This window comes from Nanorana parkeri, unplaced genomic scaffold (assembly GCF_000935625.1).
Source record: "Nanorana parkeri isolate BGI_ZX_2015 unplaced genomic scaffold, ASM93562v1 scaffold216, whole genome shotgun sequence".
Taxonomy (NCBI): Eukaryota; Metazoa; Chordata; class Amphibia; order Anura; family Dicroglossidae; genus Nanorana; species Nanorana parkeri.
The window spans coordinates 1,722,340-1,741,512 of record NW_017306484.1 but is presented as its reverse complement, the minus strand read 5'-3'; the positions used below and the strand labels follow the sequence as shown (position 1 = coordinate 1,741,512).

General features: G+C 43.3%; 1 protein-coding gene across 4 annotated transcripts in view; it reads left to right on the top strand.

Annotated features, from left to right (window-relative positions):
• Window positions 1-846: 846 nt before the first annotated feature.
• Window positions 847-19,173, top strand: part of AP1G1 (adaptor related protein complex 1 gamma 1 subunit) — a 34,655-nt gene continuing 16,328 nt past the window's right edge. For 2 of the 4 annotated variants that reach the window (XM_018555885.1, XM_018555887.1), the window contains exons 1-10: window positions 854-1,059; window positions 2,892-3,016; window positions 5,719-5,860; window positions 6,659-6,755; window positions 6,848-6,924; window positions 12,674-12,769; window positions 12,881-12,961; window positions 15,346-15,444; window positions 17,106-17,161; window positions 17,255-17,368. In XM_018555885.1, coding sequence (XP_018411387.1) covers window positions 859-1,059; window positions 2,892-3,016; window positions 5,719-5,860; window positions 6,659-6,755; window positions 6,848-6,924; window positions 12,674-12,769; window positions 12,881-12,961; window positions 15,346-15,444; window positions 17,106-17,161; window positions 17,255-17,368 — 1,088 coding nt within the window. In that variant the 5' untranslated portion in view covers window positions 854-858. Of the gene's footprint in view, window positions 1,060-2,891; window positions 3,017-5,718; window positions 5,861-6,658; window positions 6,756-6,847; window positions 6,925-10,305; window positions 10,315-12,673; window positions 12,770-12,880; window positions 12,962-15,345; window positions 15,445-17,105; window positions 17,162-17,254; window positions 17,369-19,173 lie in introns of all 4 variants that reach the window. The other 2 variants (XM_018555888.1, XM_018555886.1) reach the window with 2 other exon arrangements.

The following is a 19,173-nucleotide window of genomic DNA, read 5'->3' as shown; positions in this document are numbered from 1 at the left end:
GGGGGGGGGGTTGGCGGAGGCTGCATTTTTACCGTAGATACACATTCTGTTGGACGGAGATTGTGATTTATAGGTCCTAACTGAAGACTATTGTTCCGCTCAGATGAAATTGGACATGTGGAATAAGGCCATCCAGTTCCCCGTTGTTCTTCTTTATTAACAGAGATGTTGTTTTCTCCATTGACATGCACTTAGCAGTAGAGATAGATTTTTGGGAAACGATGAGGGGAAGTTCTCAAAACTGGAGCAGACAAAATCCGGAGCATTTGCCCAGGGCAACCAATCAGCTTCTCTCGAGTTTGTTTAGTTAAGATTTGAAAATTAAACAGAGAAGCTGATTGGTTGCCACGCAGATCTGCTCCAGATTTTGTCTGGTGCAATTTTGATAAATTCCCCTCAATATGTTTTGGGGGTCTTAGAGTTATTCCGTCTTGGATACTGAACCTCACTGGAGCTCATCAGATCCATATATAAGGCACTCCAGACTACTTTGGAAACCTATACACGAATAAAATATAGACCACAAACCTGGCCCCACCACCTTCTCTGGAACGCTTGTGTTCTGGTATATGATGAATAGATCACGGGATGTCTTGTGGTGCAAATATTGTCTTAGAATGACGGACGGGGGGGCATGCCTCCCCTCAAGTGCTTGGGTCCGGCTCCGTATTCATCTGATGGTATTAGATTTGTTATTCTCTTATTGGAACATCCGCTATTACCTTTCATTGATGTTTGGTGGTAACCTGATAGGATGCCCAGCTTGGGGAAAGTCGTTGAGGGGGGTGGCGGGGGGTTACAGTTTTCAGATATTGTGACTTAAGCTTACTTATCCTCCATCTGTCTATTTTACAGAGGATGCCGGCCCCTATCAGACTGCGGGAGCTGATCCGCACCATCCGGACAGCACGCACACAGGCCGAAGAACGGGAGATGATTCAGAAAGAGTGTGCAGCCATCCGCTCGTCATTCCGCGAGGAAGATAACACATATCGCTGCCGCAATGTGGCTAAGCTGTTGTATATGCACATGCTGGGATACCCTGCTCACTTTGGGCAGGTATGTGCCATCTGACCTAAGATTAGACTTCATCTTCTGCTTTGTATAGAATGGGCAATGGTTGTATTTCAACATAGCTTGGCCCAAACCCAGTTGCTTAGTGCTGTGTCAGTGATTGCAATACAGACTTGGGGTTCATACGTGCAGGGGTTACTACAAAGAACACCTGCTGTGTGCTGTAAAGGAGTTGGCTAGTAAAGGTTTTAGTGAAGTGTCACATCTGTAGTAGCTAAGCCATGTCTTGGTATCATTATGCTTCAAGTGATTCTTAAAGTGACATTTATTGTCGTCTCCCGTTACCCTAAGGAGAACTATGGGGGAAAGCCTTAACCCCATAGTTCTCCTTTTTAAAGTCAAATATATTTTTCCCTCCCCCAATGTTAGTGTCAGCACTTGCCTTTAAATGATTTTTCTTAATCCGATCTTTCCTGTCGTTTTCATCTGACCCTCCAGCGCTGACTCCTCTGTCCTTGCTGGCACTTCCTGTCCCCCTGTGTCTGCATGCGGGTGCACGCGTCCATAGACTTACCTTGCGTCTCTCCTCGTCTCCCGGCCGAAAATGTGAACTGCGTATGCGCCCGCCCCAAGATGCTTTGCGGCAACTGGAGGATCTTCACATTTTCGGATGGGAGCGCGAAGGGAAGACACAGGTGAGTATTATGTATATCAACAATCTGCACCCCCTGGAAATGACTAAAAACTATTAACCCTGAAGCTGCTATGGGAAGAAAGCGTTTTAAATATTTTAAAAGTGTTAACGCAGCGCTAAAGGTGAGTTTGTAAATTAAAACTAAATAAACACTTATTTATGAATGAGAATACAAACAAATCCTCATAATTAACATAAATTGGTGAGTCAAAAAACGTGAATTTAAATAAAATTGATTAATAATTAAATATCCAGACCATTTAACTTCCAAAGTGTAATAATAAATAAGGTGTAAGAAATGTACCAGAATTAATCAGGGAAGGGAAGACACAGGTGAGTATTAACCTCTGTTAAAGCTTTTTTTTTTTTTTTTCTTTTACACTACATAGATCCAGCCCTATGCCGCTCTGTGCTCACTTAGAAAACTATAAATGAGAAAAAAATTCATGCTATCGGTGATGTCACCTCCCCTCACCCAGTCAGAGAAAGCCTTGCATTAATTGAGAACAATATTAAACCAAGGGCCCTGGTATAGCCCTTTCCCCGCCAGCGACGTAAGGCATATTTCGCTGGCAGCGGTCCCCTCTAAACAGACTCTGGCCAGCTGTGTAAAGCCGATTGTCATCTTTACACTGGAAGCAATTTTGGTGGCTGATTGCATCACGTCCGGTTCCTTGCATGCTTGTGAGTCTCCTTATTTGATAGCAATGTAGTAAAAAAAAAAAAGAAAGTTTTAAAATAAATTCTAGGGCCAATATTCACTGTTAACTTTAAACTGATGACTTGTACAGGCGATGCCTATGGTCAAATTGGGGTACCGTATTTTGTCGCTGTTTCCTGAGCACGCAAGATTTACTCGGCATAACCCCAACTTTTATGTTTACAAAATTGTGTATTCTATTGTGTTTTTGGGCACTAAAATTGAGTGTAATTTCTAATAAAATTTTGGGTTTGGTACAGAGTTGCGCTAATAATCGTGGGACGTAAAAACTTACAACTGATGCCATTTTATTCTACAAGGTCTGTGCTTTCAGGAAATATAGAATGCTCTGGGATCTAAAATAATCTACAGGCCTAAAATGTGGATTATAACGTGTGCGCAAATAAAAGCCTGGTCAGTGAAAGTGATAATAGGGCTTTGGGTAAGAACAGTCTGACCTGAAAGTATGTTTTCTCTTTGCAGCTGGAGTGCCTGAAACTAATTGCCTCTCAGAAATTCACAGACAAGAGGATTGGCTACCTTGGTGCGATGCTTCTGCTAGATGAGAGACAAGATGTCCACCTGCTAATGACCAACTGCATAAAGAAGTAAGAGTCATGGCATAGTGAAGTCTGATTTCACTGTGGAAACTGATTACACCTACTGGTTAAAACCCAACACCAGACAAAACTGGAGCCTAATCAGCAGTGATCAACATGGTGAATTTAGAGGGCCTCTGTTGTGTATGGGGGTCCTCTGACGTGTCTTTGCGGCCACATAGTAGTTCAGGTTTCATACATTTGCTATTCATTAGGAAGATATTAATAAGACATTACAATGGAATCCTTCTGCCTTTATTTTGGATTCTTGATTGAAAAAGTTGACAACTTTTTCAATAATCGATTATGTCGATTAGTTGTTGCAGCCCTATTTTGGATACATCGGTGCTCTTCTAGTATTCTGTTTGAGGACGTTTTTGTTCCCTGTGTGGACATTTAACTTCATGAATGCTTCTTTGTCCTTGTAACATTAAATAACCTCACAACCCACAGGGAAGAATAAACTGTTTGTGTAAATTGTTATTTTAAGATAAGATCAAGTAAGAGGTGTGAGATCGTTAAAATTCTGAATGACGTTGCACTCGTGTGCGTGAGTGTTTGATGCTCATGCAGTAGCACAGCCAAGTCTTCTTTGAACAGAAGGTATTCAAATATCTCATTCAATGACGGATCCCAAAAATAAAAGGATAATTCCTCATTTCATCACAGTGGGCGGAGCCATGTAAATCATTCCTTTTATGCCCCAAATGCAAATCCAGAATCCCTGGTGTATAGTACAAATATAGCTTGATATTATAGAGCCATTGCAGCTTTTTCAGGCTTTTTGGCCCTCTTCAGTACAGTGTAGGGGAACATCGGCTTCTATGGTGTAGGGCAGGGGCCTTTGGCCCAACAGTTGTGGTGAAACTCCAAATGTCTTTATGCATCTACCTCTGGGGGTCATGCCTGTGGCTGTCTGAGTCTTGCAATGCCTAATGGGATTTGTAGCTGCACCAGAGCTGGAGGGTCGGCGTTTGCCGAACCCTAGTATAGGGTTCGAGACCCAACAGGACAGTATAACGATACTGTAAGGGGTTAATTTGAAGACCAGACACACCAGAGAAATCCTTATACAGAGCTCCGGGAAGCAATCATAGACACAGTTTGTAAGTCTAATCAAGTTTGCGTTTATTATAGAAAAGGCGCAGTTTAAATACACAGACAAGCAAAACAAATGACAAACGCACTCAACAATTTGTCACCAACTATACAGTAAGGTGCACACGAAATGGGCTTTAAACAGCAAACAGTAGAAAGGCATCATGGCACACTCACAAGTCAGCATGTAAAGAAACTTGTCTCACCACTAAGGTTAATAACAGAGGTTTGGATACATGTCTTCTGCGGAAAATGTGAAAGCCGCACAGCTGCGCCAAGGCACCTCTTATAGTGCGGTCCTAACTCTAAACTATGAGAGTCTCCATCTTGGAGCACATGGGGGCAGAAGATTTCAAATTGGGTGCAGGTTTGTCAGGAGGAAGCCCGACCTCCCTTAAAGGCACAGAAACACACAAGGGATCCCGCACATCCCAATGGCAGCTGAGAACCCCCATGCATCACTGCACCAAATCAGTCAAGCAAAACAAATGAGAAACGCACTCAACAATTTATCACCAACTATACAGTAGGGTGCACACGTTGGTTGGTGTTGGTGACAAATTGTTGAGTGTTGAGACAAGTTTCTTTACATGCTGACTTGTGAGTGTGCCATGATACCTTTCTACTGTTTGCTATATACACAGACAATCACGTACACAGTATGGAAAGAGGAAATGCTCAAACTGCTGACACGTACGCATAATCTAAATGTGTTATATTGTTCATATAAGAATATTACTTACATAGACTGTTTCAACATATAGCTGACATAGTGACATAACACATAAAAGGCAACTCTAGACCTAACAGATACAGCATACAGTGAGAAGGAACTAAAGGATTCAAAAAGCCCTGCAGCCGAATCAGTGCGTAGCACAGTAAAGCCTTCTTAGAACAGGAGGTATTCACATATCTTATTCCATCACATATCCTAAAACTAAAAGGACTAAGTCCTCATTTCAGGACAGTGGGCAGAGCTATTCAAATAATTTCCCTATGTCCCAAAACCAAACGCACATCCAGAACCTATATGGGTATACTGTCTCATGCTCATGCAGCAGGAGATAATGCCATTCACAGCATCCATCAAGCCGTTAAAGTCAACTAAACTAAAGCCTGTTGGATTGCAGTGTGCAGCGTGTTGTGCTCCAGACCTCTTAGGTCAGCAGGTCTTGTCCCATTTTTCTTTTGTCACAAAACAGCAGATGGGACAGAGATGCAGTGCCCAGTACAGTCTCTGTATAGAGGATTTGTTTATGCTGAAAGACCTCTTTATAATAGTATTGCACTACCGTCAACCCAAATGCTCTAGTTGGAGCTCCCTTTCAGATGACGTCATATGATTAGTGTTGCACCCACAGCTAGGGGGCCGTAGATTGCCTACCCCTAGCCTAGGCATAAGGTGAAATGGCTGATAGCCGTGGAGGCCCAGTGAAGTGTCTTCTGCTTTGCGGGTTTTATGGGACTTTTTAAATTATTATTATAAAGGCACTGGATGGGGAGGTGGTAATTTAAATACAGGTGTTCTTTAATTTTGATTCATTTTATCCTATGGTGTTAGTAGTTTGTGCTCATTTGCCACCTCTTCTTCTTTTTTCCCTGCCCCCCTATAGTGACCTGAATCATAGCACTCAGTATGTTCAGGGCCTGGCCCTGTGTACGCTGGGCTGCATGGGATCCGCAGAGATGTGCAGAGACTTGGCGGGAGAGGTGGAGAAGCTCCTTAAAACCTCGAATTCCTATCTTCGGAAGAAGGTAAGGCTCGACATAGCATCAAAAGTAGCATTGCCATGCAAAGTCTGCTTTACTTAAAGTACACTTGTCATTCGAGCATTATGCAAGCTGCCATTGCTGCCATCTCATTTCGAGAATTTGTTCACTTAGGCTACATTCACACCTATAGTTTAGGTCCGTTTAGGGATTCTTGCTCCAGTAACTTGCGATTTCCTGCAGAACTAATCCCAAATCTGACATTTAAAGTGGCAGCTTTCCCCGTTCAAGTTACTGATCAGGCGGCAGTGACCGCATTTGAACGTGGCTGTCTCATTTCAAGAATTTGTTCACCAAGGCGACATTCACACCTAGGGTTTAGGTGCATCTAAGGATTCCTGTGTCAGGAACTTGTGATTTCCTGCAGCAGGAATCTCAAATCTGCCATTCACAAGTGTCAGCTGTTCATGATCAGGTGACAGCGGCCATGTTTGAAAGGGGCTGAACAAGCACAATAGATGCACTTTCACCTGATCAACTTGAATGGGTGACAGCTGCCGCTTGTAAACAGCAGATTTAAGATTCCTGCTGCAGGAAACCGCAAGTTCCTGACACAGGGATCCCTAAACACACCTAAACTATAGGTGTATAGGTAGCCTTACTGCCTTGCTTTTGATTAAGTGCCAATGCTTTCTCAGCCACAGGCCTAAAACGGGGATAGAGATCATGAATTCTGACACACTTTTAAAGCGTGCTTGTTCTGCGTCTGTGTTGCTGCCAGACACAGCCAAGCATCTAGCATTTTCAGATACATATCTTTTCAAAATTTGTCTGTTTGTCAAGGCTGCACTGTGCGCTGTTCATGTCATCCGGAAGGTCCCAGAACTCATGGAAATGTTTTTACCCGCAACAAAGAACCTGCTTAACGAGAAAAACCACGGTGAGCTTGATATTCTTTTCTGTCTCGATGCATTTTGAGGCTCCTTATGTGTTCTAATGTGCAGTGTTGATGATATTATCTTCTGTTTGCAGGCGTGCTGCACACATCCGTCGTCCTACTGACAGAGATGTGTGAACGAAGCCCAGACATGCTGTTGCATTTTAGAAAGGTAGGTGATCACACTGTTCCTCCCTGTTCTGTGATCCTGCATCCGCTCACTCATTTCTCTTGTCGTTTTGTGCTTCATGCTGTTCCCTGGAGCCCAAATTTCTTCTGTTGTATGAGATTTTATTCTCCATTCCTATCCGCCATGTACACTAGTTCTACACAGTTGCAGGGTTCTTTTTTTCATCTAAGTTGTGTCCTGAATCAGGTGTAAGTTGTCCTTTGAGAACCATTCTGTTCTTGTATGCATGATAGAGCTAACCATTTTTTGTAGTTATCAGAATGCCCCTCTCTCTCAATGGACGGCTCACCTAGTTTTCCACCATGCACAAAACAGTCTAGAACAGGGGTAGCCAAACTCCGGCCCTCCAGCTGTGGGGAAACTACATATCCCATGATTCATCTCTTTCCGGGAGTAATGTCTGTGGCTGTGAGAATCTTGCAATGCCTCATGAGATTTGTAGTTGCGCCACAGCTGGAGGTCCGGAGTTTGGCTACCCCTGGTCTCGTAGGTCTGGTATATAAAAGTTGTCAGGGAGCAAGGTGCACCTGTTTCATGAGATAAGTGCAACTGGTTGCTTCTGAACGTCTGTCACATCACGTACTGGTCTGCTTCTCTTTCATTGCAATGCTCTCTCCATTCTCTAAATTCTCATTTGTTTTTGGCATTATTAACCACTGCTCTTTCTATTATAAAGGGATTTTGGTCGCTGATTTATAGCCATTGGGCCCATTCATTTTTTACTCAAGGGCATCCAGAGCCCAAATCTGACGTTATCTGTAGAGACAGACTGGTGGTTGTTGTTGGAGGACTCAACAGTCCGTCTCAGCATGGCCAATTCAATATAAAGGTTCAGACCTCACACAACTCTATAAAATGGAATGTAAAGCTGAACTCCAGGCAAACGGCTAAATACACGGATGAGAAGCATATAACCACCTGCCAAAAGATTTTCTGTCCATTCGTTCCCGAGATTTACACAGCCAACCTAGAGAGCTGATTTATTCTTTACTGCAGTTGAATACTGCTAGGTCTTGTCCCTCCCCAGCCTACGACAGGACAGTGAAAGGAGATAATGATCTATCCGCCACTCTGCTCTTTCCTCTTATCAGCATGGACAGTTGTAATCAAAATGATTCAACCCCCATTGCAGATCAAGTTTATTGGCAAAATGTACCGACTTTCAGCTGTTTGCAAATCAAACAAAAGCAATTGAAATAGGTCAACACAACAAATTCATACTTCACCTTTAGTAGTTACTATTAAAAATTGAATTTGAAGCTGAACCCAGGACTAAACAAAAAACCCTTGTGCCACCCACCCTGCACTGCAAGGAGGAATAAGCCTTAAGACTCGCCTCTCTTCTCGCTCTGGCAAGCTTGAGACGCTCACCTCTTCTCTCCAGGTTGTGGGCCGGCTGTCGCCCTCCTTGCTTACAATGCCGGGCCATTATTTGTGCATTGTACTTTATGACAGAGTGCCGGAGAGAAGAGGTTTTGGGGAAGGATGGAGCCAGCCTGTGAGAGTGAGCTTTTTACTCTCCCCATAAACTTAAAAACCATTTTACCCTTGCAGGGGGGCGGGGGGAGGAGGGGGGCGCTACAGCTGTGTCTTTTGTCTTTATTCCCAGAGTTCAGCTTTAATGATTTATCTTATGATAACATACCAACATGAACTGTTAATTGAATCTGCCCGGAGTTTCAGCTTTAATGAACTGAGAGCTATAAATCACTGACCAGCCCGTCTCTGAGAGCAAGAATTTAACTCTGTCCCTGGCATTTCAGTTTCCTAAGGCCAGTCTGTATTTCTCAATTGGAACAACAACAAAAAATACTAAACACCATGTAGATTTTTCCATTATTTTCTGTGTATCCACCTCAATGTACAATACAATTAGTGAATGAATAGGAGTTGGTATTGGATCCCGTTAGCTGTGTTTGTGCTGTTGCCCAATTATTGCTGTGCAAACCCTGTTTGGCTTTCCTCTGATCAAGAACATGCGTTTAACGTACTTGTCTTTTATAGCTTTAGGTTTATTTAGAAGCAAAGTATCTTTTTTTTTTTTTTCTTTTAAATTATCTTTATTGAAAACAAAGGTTGACACAGAAGACATCGTATTAAAGTGCAGCACAAGGTTGAAGACATCACTTAATATAACTTATGCTCTCAGTAATACCAGTGTGTCCGTATCCACCATAGCATTGTTGTAACTGGTTAAAGTATATGTGAACCCTAATTACAGTAGCTGGGGAAATAACAGGCTTAAGGCTCAAGCACTGTATTTACATATCACTACATTCAGTGATCGGAGGGGAGTTCAGGTGGAAATGTGCTGGTCTCCCTCCGATCTCAGTACAGAGAGCCGATGTGCCAGTCCTGGATCCACACGGGGACAGCGGAGCCCGGCATACCACGCAGCATAAAAGTGATCGGGCGGCTCTGGAGCCACCTGAAAGGTTGTATGTAACAGCCGTCCACGGCTGTTTAAAACTTTTACTGTGTATGGCAACCCACAAAAAAGGCCTGTAAGTGCAGTGAATTCTTTGCTAAACCACAAAATGTAAAATTTAAAGCTGAACTCCAGGAAAAATCTACCCTTGCAGACTAATACATGTTCATGTATGCCAGGGGTAGAAAAGCTCCGGCCCTCCAACTCTGGTGCAACTAAAAATCCCATGAGGCATTGCAAGACCCTGACGGCCACAGGCATGACTCCCAGAAGCAGATGCATGATGTAATTTCACCACTGCTGGAGGGCCGAGGTTTACCTACCCTGATGTATGTTTTAAGGTACCCGTGAAATGGACTATACCTTACACTTATCCCACGCTCCCCTACGGCTGACGCTGTCCTCTTCCATCCAACCTTCTGGAGTGTGGACGGTCTCTCTGAGTCGTAACTTAAAATACAGGGCTGTTGGTCCTTCATTAAAGTGATTGGACCTTCATCTGGTGACCGGAGTGCCATTAGAGTAGCAGCTTCAGGGGACCGGTCGTATGGAAGGGGCCACACTGTCATGGTATTGCAGTGAGTGTGCGTCGTCACCATTAAATAAGATTATAGAAAATAAACTAATAAAAGCAACTAAGAGGATGTGTCTCTGTAAAGGTGCTTTGGCTACAAGCTCTGCAGTTTTCCTTTTAGGGTTCACATACACTTTAAATCTCCCCTAAAATCCTGAATTGTTATTTCCCAAACTGCAGAGCATCTCTACGTGTTGCAGCTTTTAGGGGTGTGCTGGATGTAAGCAGCAATAGATAGACTTTGTCTGACATGTATGCAGTCCTCCATATCGGAGCAGCGCGTCCATGTTCTGATCAGCCATCCTAACACCTGCTTCCTGTCTTTTCCTTTCTGTCTGCTTGGGATCCTGCTGTGTATTAGAATGAGAAGGTAAGACACGCTGGTTTTCCTTTTTTCTAAACATTGCTGTTCAGTTGTTGCCATAACAACCTTCCTTTCTTGATCTGCTGTTAATTGATAGTTTCATTTTTAAGAGAAAATTGTAATCTGGAAAATTTTGGTAGGAGTGCTGTAAATGGCTGACCTAGGAACTGGTCTTGCCGTAGTCTGAAATGGTTATAACTCTGCAAGCTTACTTAAGCAAAAAAAACGAACCCTGTCGTGGGATTACCCCTGCATTGGAAGGGCTATCTGCTCGTTTATGTCTAGGGGCCCTTGGCACTTGCCTCTTCACCTTCTGGTCAGACTTGTGGACTGTGCCTTGGCATCCATGTGTATAATGCAGACCTATGGGCTCTGCATTATACTTGACGACTGCTGGACCACAAGGGGGAAAAGGCCGCAGGCGCCGGTCTCAGAGTCATTGGGAACGGGCATCAGGTGAGTGAAAGTGCTTTGCACAACCGCCCTAGACAATAACAAGCAGTTAACCCTTGCAGTGGGGGGGGGGTGGAGGGGTTATAGAGCCTTACTACTACAACCCTTACTTTTTTTTCTAATCTGCAGGCTTTAATATTTTATTGTAGATAGTTTATTGGGGGACATGGCAGACCTCTGGGTGGGGGGTATATGTCCTTCCATTAATGAGGATGGACGACACTTCAAAGACAGAAGTGTCTTTTCCACTAAGACTAGAGATTTATTTTTGCCCCCTTATTTGGTTCTTTTTAGTCTTGTATTGATCGTATGCTTCAGCTTGAGTCTGATCACCTGAACTTTGACATTTGCTTTTTTAAAGTGGAAGGTTTAGTGTATATAAATTTTTCACATAAGCTCAACCTTTTATCATTGGAAAGCTGTCCTTGAACTCCAGTCAAGTGACCTTGCCTAGGCTCAGGAGATGTATTTCATCTGCAGCAAGCAGGAGGAGGTATTCCCTCAGTCTCCTCTCCCCCAGTGATCAGACTGCAACATTGCTGTGTAGTCAGCCATTCCTGTCAAATGCAACCTTTTCTATTCAAGTGCAGCACTGCTGAAATGCATGCATTCAAATCAAAACACATTGTTTGACCTGCTTTGACTGCAATCCATAGCACCTCAGTAGGACCTGTTGTGTCCAAAGAAACTTGACAAAGGTCAAACGCAGTTAAATGCCTTTGGCTCCTCTGTATTTCCAAGTCTTGCCACATTAATACATGCTTCCTTCAGTCTCATCTCATTTGCCCACCTGATGTGTTCTGTCAAGAACAGAGCCCCACAGTTAATAGGAAAGTAAAGAACTACTGGACTTTGATGACCGTGCTCAGGCCTAAAAATAGGTTGCTCAGCCATCAAGCACTGGTTTTTGGGATGGCAAAGTGTACCCCATACTTGGAAACTTTTGATTTTTTTTTAAGGGGGTTACTGTGATGCAGTGGGGAGGCAAGTAGCAACTCTCAGGAAAGATGTTGTGTCAAAAGATTCAACAGGGTTATTTGTGTTTCATGAGATGGCAGGTATGGTTTGAAAACTACTTCTAAAATCACTCCAAATAAAATGTGGAATTTGATTATTGAGATAATAAAATTGGAAAAGGCTACTAAAGCGTTTTCTTAGTTTTTTTTCACCATAGACGTCATCTCAGTGAAGGTTGTCCAGATTCCTAGAGAAACAGCTTCCAGTCTACTCTGCAGTTGTTGCAGTGTGATAATGCTGTCATGTTGGGCCACTCACAAAGTTGCCCTTTCTTGTTTTAACTGGCGGCCTTTTCACTATATTCCAGTTTGTGGTTGGGACACTGATGCTCTCTGCTTGCTGTAGCAGCTTCTGAAGCCTATTGGAACTGGTTGCAGTGATTTCTGAACTGGCACTTGGGATGCAGGAGGATAAAGCCCCACTGACCTAAAATTCATCACATCCCAGTTGTGGTAGTTTCAATGCAGATCATCATTATTGGAAACGATATGTGGAATTTTTTTTATCCTTGCTAGACTGATGGGCTAAATTTCCCGGTGCTCCTGGCAATGTTGGTGGGTACAGTGGTCCAGATGGATTATTGTGCTCAGAGTAAACAGTCTAGACCTCCCTATTCCTTTGCATTGCCAAGAAGACCTTTTAAGCTCTGGCTGTGTGAATTGATCCAAGCCCCAGTAGAATGAAGATGAATGGGTTGGAGTAAACCAGCGTAACTGTCATAAAACTGAAGTACATGTAGATGTTTTCAGATCTGTTCTTATGCAGCATCCTGTGTATTAATAGGTTTAAACCCTGGTGTAGTGCTGGTTTAGGTTTTCATAATAAAATCTGATGTTAAAATGTATACCAATGACCTTTAAATTTAGGTAATTAGGAAATGTCTGTTTCTCTACAGCTTGTTCCTCAACTAGTTCGTATTCTTAAAAATCTAATCATGTCCGGATATTCTCCAGAACATGACGTGTCCGGTATCAGCGACCCCTTTCTGCAGGCGAGTAATGGGACACATCAGCAGCTGCCCTACTGGGCTGGCTAATCTGTGGTTGGGGCAGTCACAGTGGGGGGATCTGAATAATTGGTTTTGTTGGGTTTGTTTTTCCAGGTGCGGATATTAAGGCTTCTCCGAATTCTCGGCAGAAATGACGATGACTCAAGTGAAGCCATGAATGATATTTTGGCACAGGTGGGTAGTAACTGACAGCTTAGATGTCAACAGCACTAAATATTTTTTAACTCTTAAGGTGCCCATACACCTTACGATTATCGGACGATTGACTTTTCGTCCGATAATCGTTTGTGTGCATTGCAGTGTCCGACCGACATTACTGTACAATCGTACGACTTTTGGCGGTCAAGCATGTTTGAAAACTTTGCTAGATCGTACGATTTTCGTAAGGTTGCTGGCGTTTCCGTCCGTCAAAAGTCGTACGATGTACACTGCGCTTGCGCTAACGAAAATACGGCAAATAAATTACCGCATTTTGTCCAGATGCTTTTCGTTAATTACGGCTAAATTTAATCTTGCGATCATCGGGGCAGGATGGGGCTGCCGTACGAAAATCGTACGACTATTCGATCATCTGACGAAAAGTTTCGTCCGATAATCGTAAGGAGTATGGGCACCTTTAGTCCCGTAATCATGCTCAATTTGCTTCAAAAAAGATTTGTAATTATTGGTAAGTGGGTGAAAATTCTCCACCTGAATTGTAATCTACAGTAGTGTTTTATACTGAATTTTTTTCAAACATACTCATCGCTTTAAACAACATGGTAGCTGGTGTTCCCCCTTTAATTCTGCGCTCTGCACAGGCCTTGGGATTGTTGCATGATGATTGTTGAGTGATCCATCGTCTGATTCTCTGTGCTGATCTTCAATAAACTGACAACATCCCGGTCTTAGAACACCGTGAATAGTAATGGTGCTTCACTTTTTGGTAGAGATTGTAGAATAAAACAAAGTAATGGTTTCCTTTGTCTCTGGTGAAAAGATGTTGTCACTGAGGACCTGGCTCCCCCAATCGTCTCTATCATTAGTTTAGCAAAACAAAATTGGTAGGGGTTTCCTTGAAAATGTTGTGTATTGTCAGCCCACAACCAGGCTTATGTGCCAAGTGCATTTCTGACGGATCAACAGGTATTTTTCTGTACTTACATGTTCTTTTAAAGCCCATGAATTGTGTCCGGAGTTGCGCTTTAAACACTTGAGTCTCAGTCTTAGTGGCTCCTGCGAGCCTTAGCTGGTGGCCCGTGATAGCCGGGGTTCAGCGTTAAGCCCAGGAGCTGAAACTGTCAGCTCCAGGGCTTTCAGTCTTGCTAAACAGTGCTCCATAATGGTGCCTGTAGCAAATTGCTTGTTGTTCATTGTTTCTATAGAAGGCATGTGAAGCTATGAGTGACCTTGCAGCACTTCCTCTGAGTATGGAGGGAAGGCAGACTGCTATAGTAAATGAATGCAAGGTCATTCAAATTTTTTTAGCGATCACTAATCTTTGAGTTGCCATTGTGCTTATTTGTTCCCTCATCAACTTGACTTCATCTTGATGTCATGCTAACAATTTACACCATTTTTTTTCTACTCCATGCACTGCAATGGGAATAAAGCTTTCTTTAAAGAAGAACAGATGTGTTCACTTTGAGCTTTACCGTTCCGCTACATAATATATAAAAGTTGCTCTAATATGATTTAATTTTAATCTGAAAACTTTGATTATTTTTTTTGTAGTATATATTTTGGCTGGCATGCAAATTTAATCTTGCGATCATCGGGGCAGGATGGGGTTGCCGTACTAAAATCGTACGACTATTCGATCATCTGACGAAAAGTTTCGTCCGATAATCGTAAGGTGTATGGGCACCTTTAGTCCCATAATCATGCTCAATCTGCTTCAAAAAAGATTTGTAATTATTGGGAAGTGGGTGAAAATTCTACATCTGAATTGTAACCTGCAGTAGTGTTATACTGAAGAGCTGGTCAAGTGAGCAGTCAAGCCTACCACATTGAACTGCTGTGTTCTGTGAGGCGGTATTGTTATGGACTTTGATATGACATTTATACATGCATTTTGTTTAAAAAAAATAGGTGCATTTTTAGACAAAGTGCACTTATTCTTTTTGCTCCCCTCCCCTGCCCTATACAATCCCACCCTCTCCGCAGTCCTTTACTTACCAAGATCCAATGGCTGCTGCTGCGGATCTCCCTCTCCTGGCTGTGTCCGCTTCCCTGCTAAAAGACGGCCCCATAAAAGTCTTTGGAGCTGTAATGTGCGGGTGCGGCTAGCATCCTCTGTAGCGGGAAGAAATCCTCTTTTGGCTCTAGTGGCCCCTGCACACTGAACCCTCATAGGCTTGTATGGGGCCATCCCTGGGTACGGGTCAGCTGTTGTGCGTTTCCACTATGTGAAGGTAGCAGACTGCTAGCTGCTGCAATCCTGCTTGAGGTTGTTTAATTTTGAATGGGTTAAATATGTTTTATGGTAAACCAAAGTGGTTGTACTGGTCATGGAATGTGAGATACGGTAATGGTCTGATTTGAACTTCATTAAGTGTTTTGGGTTTTTTTTTTTCCAGGTTGCCACAAACACAGAGACCAGCAAAAACGTTGGCAACGCCATCCTGTATGAAACGGTCTTAACAATCATGGACATAAAGTCAGAAAGTGGCCTGCGGGTGTGTGTTTTGGAAAGCAGACTGCCAGTGACCTCTCTCTCTGTCCTTCCTCAGGGCATGGCTTTTCCGCTCTCATTTTATTTCCTGTTTTCTTTCTGCCACCTCATCTCATGTACTTTCCTATTATCCTGCTCTGCATCTCACGCTAGGTTTAGTTCAACTGTCATTGACTGCATTTTGTTAAAGCGGACCTTACTCAAAAATCAAATTCTACCAATGCATCCCTCTATGTATGATGATTAATAATAACACGGACATGTCAGGTGTAAAATGCTGTGATTGCGAAATACTTGCAGAGATTTCACTTCCTTCTTTGAAAGGGCAAAATGACTTCAGTTTGCCAAAGCAATGCACGGTGGGGTTGCCTTGTCATCAGCAGAGCATTGCTGGGAAATCTCATCTGTAATTATTATTATTATTATTATTACACAGGATTAACATAGCCCCAACAGTTTGCGCAGCGCTTTACAATATAAGGAAGACATTACAATCACAATACAATTCAAGACCAGATGGTAAGGAGGGCCCTGCCCCCGAGGGCTTGCAGTCTAAAAGGGAGGGGCAACTATTCTCACAAGATCTCAGAAAAAGGCATTTTCCTCCCCTGAGATGATGTGCATGGTCACATGTCCTAGTCACATGTGCCAGAAATCCAGGAAGTAAAGGGAGAGCTAGCAATCTGCCCTTAGTGAACATGGCCACTGTGAGAAGACTGCGGAAGAAAAGAGAAATAGGGTATGCTAAGCATACAAAGCCGGCAATTATCTAGAAGTATGTGTATGTAGATTGTCATTACAGGCAGTCCCTGAGTTACGAACAAGATAGGGACTGTAGGTTTGTTCTTAAGTTGAATTTGTATGTAAGTTGGAACAGGTACATTTTTTTAAGTGTAACTCCAGCCAAAAAAAATGTTTTTTCTTGTTTTGGATGGCATACAGAAGTGTTAACCCCCTGTGAAGTTTGTTTGGCTGTGTGTGCCCCTGTTCAGAAGATTTCACCTCACTTTCTGTCCCTGTGACAATTGGATTTTGAAAATGTTGGGTTGTCATGGAAACAAGGATTGGTGATAAAGCTTCAGCGGAGACACCTTTTTCCCATGATAACTCTTACAGGAGTGAATTCCCCTTCCTAGGGGTAGATTTCCTCTCGCTTCCTGTTGTCTCATGGACAGGAAGTGAGATTAAATCTTCCTAATGAGGATACAGACAGCAGTAAAAAACTCAGTGACCCGGAAGAAGAGGCGGGCACCTCTCGTCTAACAAGAGCCAACTTCCTGTAATGTACATACAGTATTACGAACCAGACCCAAAAAGGCGGGCACTCCTAGTCAGCATTACAACTACCCCTGCTGTACAGTAATAGCCTCTGTTTGTAAGTAGGAGTCGGATGTAACTCGGGGACTGCCGGTACTAAACATTTCTAAAGGTGTGTGTGTGTTGTTATTTTAGACATATGGGTAAAGGTCCGCTTTAACATACTAACTGTTTTTGGTTTAAAGCTGAACTCAGGACAGAACAATATTCTCCATAATAAAAACCATTTCCCAGCAAGTACCAAAAACCATCTTCATACTGGTTTCTTCTTCATATCTGCTTACTGCTGTCTTATCATTAACCTCACTTGTGTATTGATCGGTTACCTTTTTCTGTTGTTCGTAACAGGTTCTAGCTATTAATATCCTGGGACGGTTTTTATTAAATAATGACAAGAATATTAGGTAAGCCCTTTGTAGCCCAAAATACTATTTTGCTGTCTGAGCCTGTGAGGTCCTCCTGGGCTTCCAATAAATGCAGATGTGTCATTTCATCAGATATGTGGCATTGACGTCCCTACTCAAAACTGTGCAGACCGACCACAACGCAGTACAGAGGCACCGCAGCACCATCGTGGATTGTCTAAAGGATTTGGATGTCTCAATAAAGAGGTGAGAGTGGCTTGAAGAGACATTAAGTGGCGCTTTGGATGGCCCAGCATTCAGGCGTGCAGGAAGCAATAATATCTGCTGGAAGTATGTGCTGGTTTTAGGTGCCTATAATTATACTTGCTGCCATTTTTTTACAGTGACAGAGTAATTTTAAGAGACACTTTCACTTGGTGCATTTAGTGCAAAAGGAGATTGTCTCCTGATAGCTTACCTCCCCAGCAAGGTATACCCACCTATCCATGCCCCGCCTCACTTCATCAGAGCTTTTGTTGCTGTAATTGAGCAGTGCTTTCCGTATAGTTGGCACATGACCTCCCCCATCTTGTCTGGCCTGAGTGGCCAATTGCCATATTGAAGAGAGTGCTCAGTGATATCATCCACCAGAGGGAATGGGTAAGCGGTGAGGGAGCTCCAGTCGCTGAGTATATCCTGCTGGGTAAAGGGTGAGTTAAGTGACAATGTTTCTTTAACAACACATAAGTGCTTATTTTTAAAACGTACTCTATCGCTTGAAACAACATGGTAGCTGGTGTTCCCCCTTTAATTCTGCCCTCTGCACAGGCCTTGGGATTGTTGCATGATGATTGTTGAGTGATCCATCGTCTGATTCTCTGTGCTGATCTTCAATAAACTGACAACATCCCGGTCTTAGAACACCGTGAATAGTAATGGTGCTTCACTTTTTGGTAGAGATTGTAGAATAAAACAAAGTAATGGTTTCCTTTGTCTCTGGTGAAAAGATGTTGTCACTGAGGACCTGGCTCCCCCAATCGTCTCTATCATTAGTTTAGCAAAACAAAATTGGTAGGGGTTTCCTTGAAAATGTTGTGTATTGTCAGCCCACAACCAGGCTTATGTGCCAAGTGCATTTCTGACGGATCAACAGGTATTTTTCTGTACTTACATGGTCTTTAAAGCCCAACTCCAGACATGAATTGTGTCCAGAGTTGAGATTTAAACACTTGAGTCTTAGTCTTAGTGGCTCCTGCGAGCCTTAGCTGGTAGCCCGTGATAGCCGGGGTTCAGCGTTAAAGGAGAACTATGAGGAGTGCTTTTCACTCACCTCATAGTTCTAGCCGACCTGTGACTATGAGACTGTCACAGGTCGGCTCAGTAGATCGGGAGGTGAGCGAACACATACCGGCGTTCGCTCACCTCTCGATCCTGTCACGGCTCTCTGCCGTGACAGGGGAGGGGCTGTATGCCCACCTCCCCGCTCCGATTCGCCAGCGCTGACTGGCGGAACGGATGTGGGAGGGGGTGGGTACAGCTGGCTCTGCCTCTAGATAGGCAGAGCCAGCTGTCAGTCACGCAGCTGGGCGGATCCAGAGATAATTGTCGGGATCCGCTTCAGCTGCGGCGTCTCAGTATACAGCGAGCTACAGCTCACGGTATACTGAGCTTAGGGTGACGGGAGGACGCTAGTTTGTGTCCTCCCGTCACCCTAAGGAGAACTATGGGGAAAAACCTTAACCCCATAGTTCTCCTTAAAGCCCAGGAGCTGAACAGTGCTCCATAATGGTGCCTGTAGCAAATTTAATGTATCCAAACTTGGTACCACATTAAATTCAATTCCTATCTGTCTAAAAAAAATAAAAAATAAAAATGATGTATTATGTTAAGGTAGACTACAATGCTACAAGGTATAATGTGTGCGGAAGTGAGACATCACCAAAACCAAAAACTGCTCTGGGATTTGAGGGGATTTAGGGAGAAATAGGCCTCAAGTGCCTCACAGGAATCAAACATTGGGTACGTACTTCAGAGGTGTACTGCATATGCTTTTTTTTTTTTTTTTTCATTTG